Source organism: Hevea brasiliensis, chromosome 13 (genome assembly GCF_030052815.1).
Source record: "Hevea brasiliensis isolate MT/VB/25A 57/8 chromosome 13, ASM3005281v1, whole genome shotgun sequence".
NCBI classification, from domain to species: Eukaryota; Viridiplantae; Streptophyta; class Magnoliopsida; order Malpighiales; family Euphorbiaceae; genus Hevea; species Hevea brasiliensis.
The window spans coordinates 8,423,156-8,434,237 of record NC_079505.1 but is presented as its reverse complement, the minus strand read 5'-3'; the positions used below and the strand labels follow the sequence as shown (position 1 = coordinate 8,434,237).

Genomic DNA, 11,082 nt, shown 5'->3' with positions numbered 1-11,082 from the left:
GACTCCACTTCTAGAAACCAAACATAGAATATGAAGCTCTGACTAAAGTGTGAACAACCATAAAATTTGACAATACAATTCACAATTGACTCAATTAACCTAAAATTATCCTTTCAAAAAAAACCCTATAATTATTTTTAAAAAATTAATATTTTGACTCAAAATATTCAATCACCCAACTAATCTGAATTTCATTTTATTTTTTTTATAATGATTTGATAAATAAATTAAATCAATTATCAATACAAAATAATTTAAATTCACTCAATTTGACTCAATTTCTATATCATCTCTATATATTCACATGATAATTGAATAAACTCTCCAATAAAGTCTACATAAAATATTCAAAAAATGGTCATTGAAACTTCACATTGATAAATATATGCAGGTAATAAAATTTTAATTTATTGAAATCCAATAAGTATTTGAATAATTTTACAAAATTTTCAAGCTTTATAATAACACTTAGAGTGAAGGTGCATGAAGTGTTGGATTAGCATATCAAAATAATTCTTTAGAGATGTTTGTCTTTCATATGAGATGATCCACTACCTTAGTTGAAGGTGATGGGGGGGCACATGGAAACTAAAAAGGCCATCTTCCCAGAAAAGTTTAGAACATTACAGCCACAAAGCTCAAGAGAAAAGGGATAAAAAGAAGTGAGAAAAGTAAAGCAGAAACAACCCACGCTCCTTGTCTGACTAGATATATAATTGCACTTTTATTTCTATATATTTTCTTTCTTTTTTTATTTTTATTTTTAATTTTCCTCATCTTCAATAATATTCATCTCCAGCCATTGGGTTTCTAAATTAATTGTAAGCTCTTTCAACAAAACAACAAAATCAAACATGACCCCAAACAGAAGCTTCTGTTAGATACTAGATGTGTCTATGCACCACCTCATGTATATGGACCTTTATTTCATTCACAAAACCTTATACCTTATTTATATATATATTGAGAGAAGAGGCTAAACTGTTATTTTGATTAAAAAAATTAATATTCATCTAAAATTAACTAAAATTAAATCAATAAGCTTTAGTAAATTGATATTTGATTCATCTTAATTTGAATAAGCTAGATTTTAAGTTTGCGTTCTAATAAAATTAAATAAATGAAATAAAATCGAAGCTTTATTGAACAGAAATGTCAAACATTTTTACTAATTAGTAATTATATCCAAATGTTCTAATTTTGGATCATATATTCTAAACTTTAAGAATGGAACAATTATAGCTAAAATCTCAAAATCAATGGGGGAGATTTTGAATTTTGTCCACCTAAAGTAATAGTTGATAAAAAAAAAAAAAAAAAAGAAGAACCATAAAACATTTTATAGTAAATGCATTTTATTGTAGCGATTAACAAAATGAATTCTAAGATTGTAAGATTTGAATACAATTATTCCAATTTTAAAGATTGAAAAGATGTATGGTCTAAAATTAGAATATTTGAATATAATTGTCAATTAACAAATTCAACTGGGAAATCAAAATCATTAATGAAGATTGAAGGTTGAATTGATAGGATTTTTTTTTTAATGAAAGAATTGATGGAACTTAATTTAAAAAGAATTGATTAATTAGTGTGTTTATTGAGATTGATATGTTATAATTAGTCGATATATAGAAAAGTTTAAAATGTATATATAGCCACAAACATAGGGACATCCAACATCCCACACCTTTGTGAATCGGAGTACTTGAATCCCATCCCATGCATATATATATATATATATATATGGTAAACAAGATGTGGTTGTCTTGTGCATAGAGATCTCTTATATTTGTCTATGCATTTGATAATTAGATGACAACAACAAAGAAAAAGATTTTACCATCTTCATCTCATCATAGCCACCACCTTTACACATTTGGCTTCAATCACTAAATCCATACAAAACATATCATTCTCTCTCACCCACAATTAATCATTAAGCTCTTGGAGGGCCCTTTTCGACAAGACAAATTAACCTATCAATGTTATGCAATTCCTTAATTTGTTTTTCAAGTCTTAAATAACGTCAAATTATTATATATATATATATATATATATATATATATATATATATATATATATATATATATATATATATATGTATGTATGTATTCCTTTTCCATCTATCTCTTCTTTATACTTTCAACCTCATTCCTTATTTGTATATGGTAGATACCTCCTCCTTTTCATCATTTATCACCATCAAAGATCCATATGAACACTAACCAATCTAACACCCCTACTTTTATCTAAGACAATTAAAAAAAAAATAAATAAATAAATTTGGAGTGGATGATTTTAGAAGCATTCAAAACTTACCTAGTTTAACTAGAAGATGATTAGATGTAGCTACTACTACACTTCTACATAATGAATAATGAATATAAGACAGTAGCCATATATGTTTAAACTGTAGTTATAAGTTAGTGAGAACGATTTGAGAATTGCTACATTTATTTATGTTGTGGTATTATAAAGTTGTAGTTTGATTACGTTTTCACAATGAACAAAAATCATTACCTTAAATAGGTGTAAATTATTATTATTGTAATAATTTTATTAACATTTTTTTTTATTTTTGACATAATTATTATAAAATCTTGAAAGTGTAATTGGAAAAAAGAACTTTTTAATTAAAAAAAAGTGTTAGTCTAAAATGTTGTTTTAAAAAAAAAAAGTTTAGTTATAAATTTTTAATTTCAAACATCTTAAATATATTTGATTTTATATTAATTTTATTATTTTTTAAATTAATATATTCAAAAAGATATTTTTTTTAATAATAACTCTAACAGTAATATCAAAATTTTTTTTTTTTTCATTTCACTTGAAAATTAGAAAAAAAAAAAAATACCATTTTGGGTTGGAATTTTTTTTGAGTTGGGCTCTTGCCTTCAAACTTATAAAAATGGACTTTGGGCCTTGAGAGACTCTTCAGAGCTAATGAAACAAAAAATTCCGGGAAATTACATAATTTCCTACAGTCTCATATATTTTCATTTAAATGGATGGAAAATCGAAAATTATTCTTTTAAAAATAAAAAATAATTTTTAAATAATAAAATATATTTATATTTTTATCTTGTAAAATTTATATTTGTATATTTTTTAAAAATAAATTATACAGTTCTAATTTTTAAAATTACAGATCACTTGAAAAATAGACTTAACTTCAATATATAAAAATTAGTCCGAAAATAATCTTTAGAAAATTTCAGAAATATAAAAGAAAAACCACAATTTAATGAGAGGTCTTCTTTCTTAATTATTTACACTCTGTTGAGAGCACTCTAAACTCATTTATTTTGAATATAGTAGACTAATGTAAATAATATATCTTTAAAATTTCTCGAAAAAATGATTTAATCTCAATACATGAAAGTTAGTCTAAAATACTCTTCATCATATTTACCATAGTAATATATACATACATTTCATACAAGAATCATATCCTAAGTTGAATGTGAACTCAAGTAATTAAATGAGTGCATGATAAGATTTTTATTATTGAATATGCAAGTAGAACATATTTTATATAAGATTTTACGGCAAAAATGTGCTGCGTAATTTAGAAATCGATGGTTTTCAGTTTCAAATGTCGGTTTCAAAATTATTGCTAATCGGTTTCTGATACATTTAACTCGTTCTGCTCAGTTTCTGTTTCAAAAGCCGTTTCAAATTACAAACCGACTTAAATCCATTTCTAAATTCAATTTCTGTACTGATATTTTCTTGTAGTATTTTATATAAATGTTAGTCGTATACCTAAACTTAATGTAGCTAGGCAAGTATTTTTGAAGTTAATGTCTTAGCATATAATCACAATATGTTGTCTTATATTGTTTTAAGATAAAGTATTTGAGTTATATATAAGATTTAGGCAAACCTCCTTCCTTTGAGCTAACTTTTGGGGTGGAATTAAATCTAGTCGATTTTCTCTACAACAAGAGTATAATGAATCCCTTCTCTAAACTCAATCTATACTATTTATCCACCAATATTATATTTCTTTGTTCAATCTCTAGGTTAATTGTTTAATTGAATTAATGTGTTCAATGGAATTGAAAATTTTCTTGCAATGGAATTGACAATTCTAGAAGTTTTGAAAGGTGAAGTTAGCTTACATATGCATGAACATAAGCGTTATTATACAAATAGGTTAAGTAAGAGAAAGAGAGGATGGAAATTATGACAAAGAAAAGGCAAAGCTGCTAATCATCAACTTTTGTATATATATTTTATTGTGTTGAGGAATGGGGAGATGATGGAAGTTGGATTCTCAAACACATGCAGCATCTCAAGTGAATGTCCTTTGCAATTATCTTCTCCAAATGTTTTCCATCATCCACAATATCTAATCTTACTTTACATTCAACATCAAACTACTATTCTATTCCATATTTTATAACAAAAATTAAATTAATTATTGAATTAGTTTATTCTATTTCATATTATTAAATTAATCCTACTTTTAGGGTCTAATGTGTGGAGGAGCCCTCCACACATAGTCTGTAGTCAAATAGTCTTGTGGGCTAATTCTTTAGGATCCCACATCAAATATGGAAGATGTATGTGTGTGGCTTATGTGAAATTTCGTGTTTTAGTAAAATTATCATAGTTTTACTAAGCAGCATATTCTATCTCTAAATTGAGTGTGTGCGTCTTTTTATATCAAAAATAAGAAATTTTAGAAGTGTACTCTCTCACTCGTTTTATTAATTTAATATATTTAAGATAAATAATTTTAAATTATAATTAATTAATGGATCTAGCTATAAAACTTATAAAGGAAGATCTTTCTTTTGATTTTTTGTGGGTGTGGTTGTGATATTGCTTACTTGGAATTAGGTTTCTTTATAATTAATCCACATATTATATACATAAAGCCTAAAAGGAAGGAAGGGAGAGGTGAATGAAATTATGGGATTGGTAGGTCCTTTTTGTGATGGGTCCCACTCTTTTTCAGACCGGCAGCCACCAAACAAGAGTAGGCCGGCCTTACTCCTGGTCTCGTTAGATTCTTTTGTCACTTTGAGAAATAATACCCTGCTTTTCTGTTCGTTCATCTTACTGTGCACCGCATGATCTCTCCGTCAACGTTTAGGAATTTCCTACTGTTGATTTTGAATCAATTGTGAGTAAATAATGCTGGCCGTAATAGATCCTTACTATGGGCCAAGAGCAGAAGTACAAAAGGCCCAGACCAGACCAGGTATATCCTCCACACGGCCACGTGTCATGCAATAATTCCTCCACGCTGCTTCCATATTTTTATTATTTTTATAATTTTTATTTTTTTTATTATAAATCACCTGAAATAGTAGAAGGATTGGAATTTACAGAAAATATCTGCAATATTAGCAACACGCTGATCACTTCGATTATGGATGAGACGTGTGATTACGATAAAATTATCATAATTTTATTAAAAAATATATTTCTTTTCTAAATTTTTGTGTGCATGTTTATCTTTAATAAAAAAAATAATAATTTATATTATTTTAAAATATATTAATTAAAGGTATTTTATGTTTTTAATATCAAATAAAATTAAAAATTCTATTACTTTTTATATAATTTAATTTATTTCAAAATAATAATAATAATAATAATAATAATAATAATAATAATATCACTGCTCTTTTTTATCTATCGCACTTAGATTTTAAATGGTGATTAAAAAAATAATTGAATAATTTTATTTTTATAAAAATATTTATTGTAATATTTAGTGGAGATAAATGATAAAATTAAAAAAAAAATTAATACTCTTTAATTTTTTAAATTGATAGATAATTTAAAAAAAAATCCAAATGTGACAGATGGAAGTAATAATTACTAGAGATTTTAACCCTAAATTAGAATATGAATACATGTTATTAGTTAATTACATTAACTATTAATTTTGATATATAAAAAAATTTAATGAAAATAACTATAAATAAAATCTTATAAAATTTTTTACAAGAATTAAGCAAATAATTTGATAGCATCACTCTTATAAAAAAATATTAATAATCAATTAAAGTGTTCTTACACTATCATTAGAATGTAGAAAAGCATAGGGAATAATAATAAATAAAGATAAAATTAAAAAAAAATATTTTCTTAATTTTTAAAATAATAAATTAAAAAAATTTTCGAAATCATTTATTATCATAAAATCTATATTTTTTTAGTAGGATCACAAAATCTATATTTGTTTCCCTTTGATGGGAAATTAAAATCTTTGTTTCAATTTGACTAATGTACCCATGAGGATATGACTTGTCATCCAGAACATGACCTTTATAAAAAGCTGCTTCAGAGGCTATAATTAATAAAATTTACTGTGCAGTCATGAGATAAAAGAAAAAAGGGGACAGTTTGGTCCATTGAAACCATTGATGAATCCTTTCCTTTTTTTCAGCCTAGAATATATAAATTGCTTTTATATTGACCATTTAATTAATAATTAACACATTATTTATAATTATGATAATTATTGTTTACAAATATAATAAATTTTATTTAAAATAGTAATTTGTTAATTTTTATTAAATAAATATATAAATTAAATTATACATTAGTAGCATAGAAGCCATGGAAATGGTGATAAAAATGGGAAGCATACGTGTATTTGGAGAGCAGGGCTGTATTCATTCATGCAAAAGAGAAGAAAAGAAAAGAAAATTACAGTGAGAGCTATGAATTATGGGTATTTTGTTTCTTTCTGGGATTTTTTTTTTTATTTTTTTTTATTTTCATTCTGGCCCATATATTTCTGGTTGTGGGATCAAGTTTCGATCAATGTGATTGGGTCTCTCTTTCTCTCTCTGTGTCTCATCATCCTTTCCTATGAAGAAGTTTATTAAGGAGCCTCTACAAACAATACCTGATGAAGATGAGTATGGCAACTAAGAAAGATGGAAAGCTGATGAAAAGGCTGCTCAAAGTTTAAAGTCTATAATAAAGCTGTTAACCGAAAGAAAGAAAGAAAGAAAATAGCTTTTTCCTTCTACTTCTTCTTTATCTTCTCTCTTATTTATCCCCACACATATCTTTAATTTCCCTCACTAGTTTTTATACTGCTACATCCAAGATCAGCTGTTGCACGAACAAAGATTCGCTTTGCTTTGCTTCTCTTCTCTTCTCTCTTCTTGGGCTTGTATTATTATAGAGAAATAGAGGAATAGAGGATCATATATCTTGCAAGATACACATCCCATATACGAATTACCCATGCTAGCCAGTAACCCTTCCTCATCACTTCCTTTTTCTTCTTCTGATCCTTTTTCTTGCTTAGAAACTTCAACTAACAATAATAAGAGGAAAAGAAGACCAGCAGGAACTCCAGGTTTGTTTTCTTGCTTTCTTTATATTAATTCTTGTTTTTTCTTATTTTCTGTTTGTAATTCTTGATTCCATGTAGATCCAGATGCTGAGGTGGTCTCTTTATCTCCCAAAACATTATTGGAATCTGATCGTTATGTGTGTGAGATCTGCAACCAGGGTTTTCAGAGAGATCAAAACCTGCAGATGCATAGGCGGAGGCATAAGGTCCCTTGGAAGTTACTCAAGAGAGAGACACCGGTGGTGAAGAAGAGAGTTTTCGTTTGCCCTGAGCCTAGTTGCTTGCACCATGATCCATGCCATGCCCTTGGCGATCTTGTTGGGATAAAGAAACATTTCAGAAGAAAACACAGCAACCACAAACAATGGGTCTGTGAAAAATGTTCTAAAGGTTATGCTGTTCAATCTGATTATAAAGCTCATCTCAAAACCTGTGGCACCAGGGGCCATTCTTGCGATTGCGGCCGCGTTTTCTCAAGGTTTGTTCTTCATCCATCACATCTTCACCAACAATATTAATTTACAATAGATCTCATCATAACCCTACTCTTTTTCTTAATGATCCTTGGTTTTTTACTGATTGATCCTTAATCCAGTTTTTAATTAACTACTGTTCATTGACAGTTGTTGAACACGGTTCCCAAAAATCAGTTGCAGTCGTTTCTTTTTTCCCTCTTTGTTTCAAATTCTTTCCACTGTCCAAAACCCAAAACAGTTCCTCATTTATGATTTCTTTTATATAATTATAAAAAAAAAAAATAAGACAATCTCATCTCATTGTTTTTTCTCTAAATGATTGGCTTCAATTTGTTAATTAATATTATATACATATATGTACATGTATCTTCTACTATTTCAATCCCATTCGGTCGCATTCATGAATGATTATAATTATTTATGTATATTTGTGCTTTTCTTTATTTATTAAATGTGTTTATGGCTTGATCCACCTTATTACTTTGCTTCTAAACCATCTCTTCATCAAGGACACCCAGATAATATAGCTATTTTAAGTAAATACTTGCTCAGGTATAAAGGCATTAATTTGTATCATTTTTAGTTATTCTTCTAATATTGTAATTGAATTGATTCATTGGTTTGTGACTCTTTATGATGTTGCAGAGTTGAGAGTTTTATAGAGCATCAAGACACTTGCAATATGGAACGTTTACGACCTGAATCGCAGTCACTACAGCCTGCATGCTTGTCTAGAACAGCTTCAAGCCCAAGCCCCTCTACAGATACCAATTTCAGCACAGCTCCTTGGCCTCCTTTAGTAATGCCAAGGAAAACAAGTGATGCCATGTTCTTGAGCCCTACTGCAGATAAAAAAGATTACAATTTGGAACTCCAGCTTTCAAGCACATCAAATCCCATTGAAGTCTCAGTTTCTCCTAAGAGAGATGATAATCATTCCACCCAGTTGCAGCTCTCAATTGGGTCAAGTGATTTCAGTGAGAAAAACGATTCAAATATCACTTGTACAACTAAAGATGCAAGTAAACTTTCCCCACGAGAAAGCAATAATAATAGCGAAAAAGCTGAATTGCCAGCCTCGAGGGTTAAAGAAGAAGCATGGGAGCAGCTAAGGTTGGCCATGGCAGAGAAAGCTTATGCTGAAGAGGCAAGACAACGAGCGAAAAGGCAGATTGAAATGGCGGAACAAGAATTTGCCAATGCCAAGAGAATTAGGCAACAAGCTCAAGCTGAGTTAGACAAGGCACAAGCTCTAAGAGTGCATGCAACGAAGCAAATCAATTCAACCATTCTCCAAATCACTTGCCATGCTTGTAAACAGCAATTTCAAACGAGAACACCTCCAGATGAGAACTCTTGGGTTTTGAGTTACATGTCCTCAGCAATAACAGAAGGTGAAGTAGAGAATGATAATGGAATTAATCTAGCAAAGACTGCAGCTTATAACCTACCCATAAATTAATCCTTCTATATATAGCTACCTCTGTTTTGATTATATACATATATATATATATATATATATATATATATATATATATATATATATATGATATTAAGATCATTATTTTGTTTATGATCTATCTCTTGCTATACCACGTATAAGTAGGTGTTGATTGGCAGGATTTGGTATGGAAGCTTTGAGCAAGTGTTATTTTTTGGTTAATTTGGTTAATGAAAGTTGTTCTGGCACTTATTAATCTATGAAAAAAATAATGTATGAATGAATGTTGTATTTTTAGTAGAAGAATGGGAGAGTGGGATTCAAAGCTGGGTCTACCAAGTAACTAATCTGCCATCAGCCATTGACTAGCCAAGCTCTATTTAATAAAAAAAAATTAACACTAATTTTAAATAATATATTAATTATAAATTAAATTGGTGTATACCGTGGGAGACGTAGATAGGTAAATATTTTCATGTTGGTTAGGTTTTAGTACATTGTGAAACTATTTCATTGAATAAGGTCAGAAACAATGATAACTCTTATCCCTAAACTTTTGGTAGTTTTGGATTTTCTGCTTGGAGTATATGCATATGAATAAGCCGAGGTCAGAAAATGAAGGTGACCCCTCTCTACAGCATTAAACAACACTGCTGACCAATATTTAAATTATCAATAGGATGCAAAAGAATACCACCAGAGTCCTTTTTATCTCTATTATATATATATAAATTTAAATCTGTGAAAAGGCCATGTTTTTCAGTGCCATAGTTGCAAGGGTTAATGCCGGACTCACTGGTCCCTTTCAGTCTCCAAAAACAAACTACATTCACCAATTTTTCCTTTCATTTTCTTTTGTGTTTTCTTCATAGTAATCTTTCTCTCTCTGCATAAGAATCAGAGCCATAGATGGGGAAAGGGCGGGGGGTGGAGATGGGACCAGTGGGGTGCAGAGGAAGCAGCATCTTTCCATTTATGCAGACACCATTCAAAGCTTTCTTTTTTGAATTTATTTTCTTGAGCTGGAAATGAAATTTGTTGAGTGTGGTTTCTGTGGTCTGTCTTTCTTTCTTGACTTAAAACCCAAACCAAAAGGTAAAGGTGATTCCTATGTGAACTTTTCAAACCAAGGGGGTCCTTTCTTTTTCTCTCTTTTTCCCCCCTCTTGAAGCAAGTGCTTCTCTTCCTCATCAATGATACAGGTAACTGTTAATTAACCTCTTCTCTCTATTGAATCTAAGTGTTGAAGAGGCATGGTATGTATTATCATTTTCATGCAAAGATTGCACCATCTAAGTGATGTTTATTGCCATTTTAATACAATAACTGCATTCCCCGTGCGTGGATGATTGTGGGTGATGACCTTTTCCTTCACTCTTGGCATTCCCAACTCCACAACTTGAATCCTGTTGAGGGACGATGGTCATTAGGGTATATATTTGTAGGGACATACACACTATTTCATCATGATTCATGAATTGTAGCGCATTTAGCATCAACCTTGCGATCTAAATATCATTAAAGTGGGAATCCATTTTCACCCCAAAAAGAAAAGAAAAAGAAAGCCTCATTTTTTTGTCATCTTGTGTGTCCTTCAATCCAATGTGGAGAACAATGTTTTGGTTTTTGGTATGAGAATCTTATCTCCATTCACACTAACCAACAAAATCATGCTAATTGGCATTTTCTTAACTTATGTATTACTCTTTAAATAAAAGAATTCAGCTATAACAAAATCGTTATACATATAATCATAATATTTACGACGATATAACGATTTTATTATAATAATTAATTATAATGAATTTAATATGAATTTCATGGTTAAA

General features: G+C 29.2%; 1 protein-coding gene across 1 annotated transcript; it reads left to right on the top strand.

Annotated features, from left to right (window-relative positions):
• The first annotated feature begins 6,625 nt into the window (after window positions 1–6,625).
• On the top strand, window positions 6,626–9,537 carry LOC110652243 (zinc finger protein SHOOT GRAVITROPISM 5). Its single transcript, XM_021807801.2, has 3 exons — window positions 6,626–7,339; window positions 7,415–7,814; window positions 8,458–9,537. Exons 1-3 carry the CDS (start codon window positions 7,225–7,227, stop codon window positions 9,272–9,274), a joined length of 1,332 nt encoding a protein of 443 aa, XP_021663493.2. The 5' UTR covers window positions 6,626–7,224; the 3' UTR covers window positions 9,275–9,537.
• The last annotated feature ends 1,545 nt before the right edge of the window (window positions 9,538–11,082 follow it).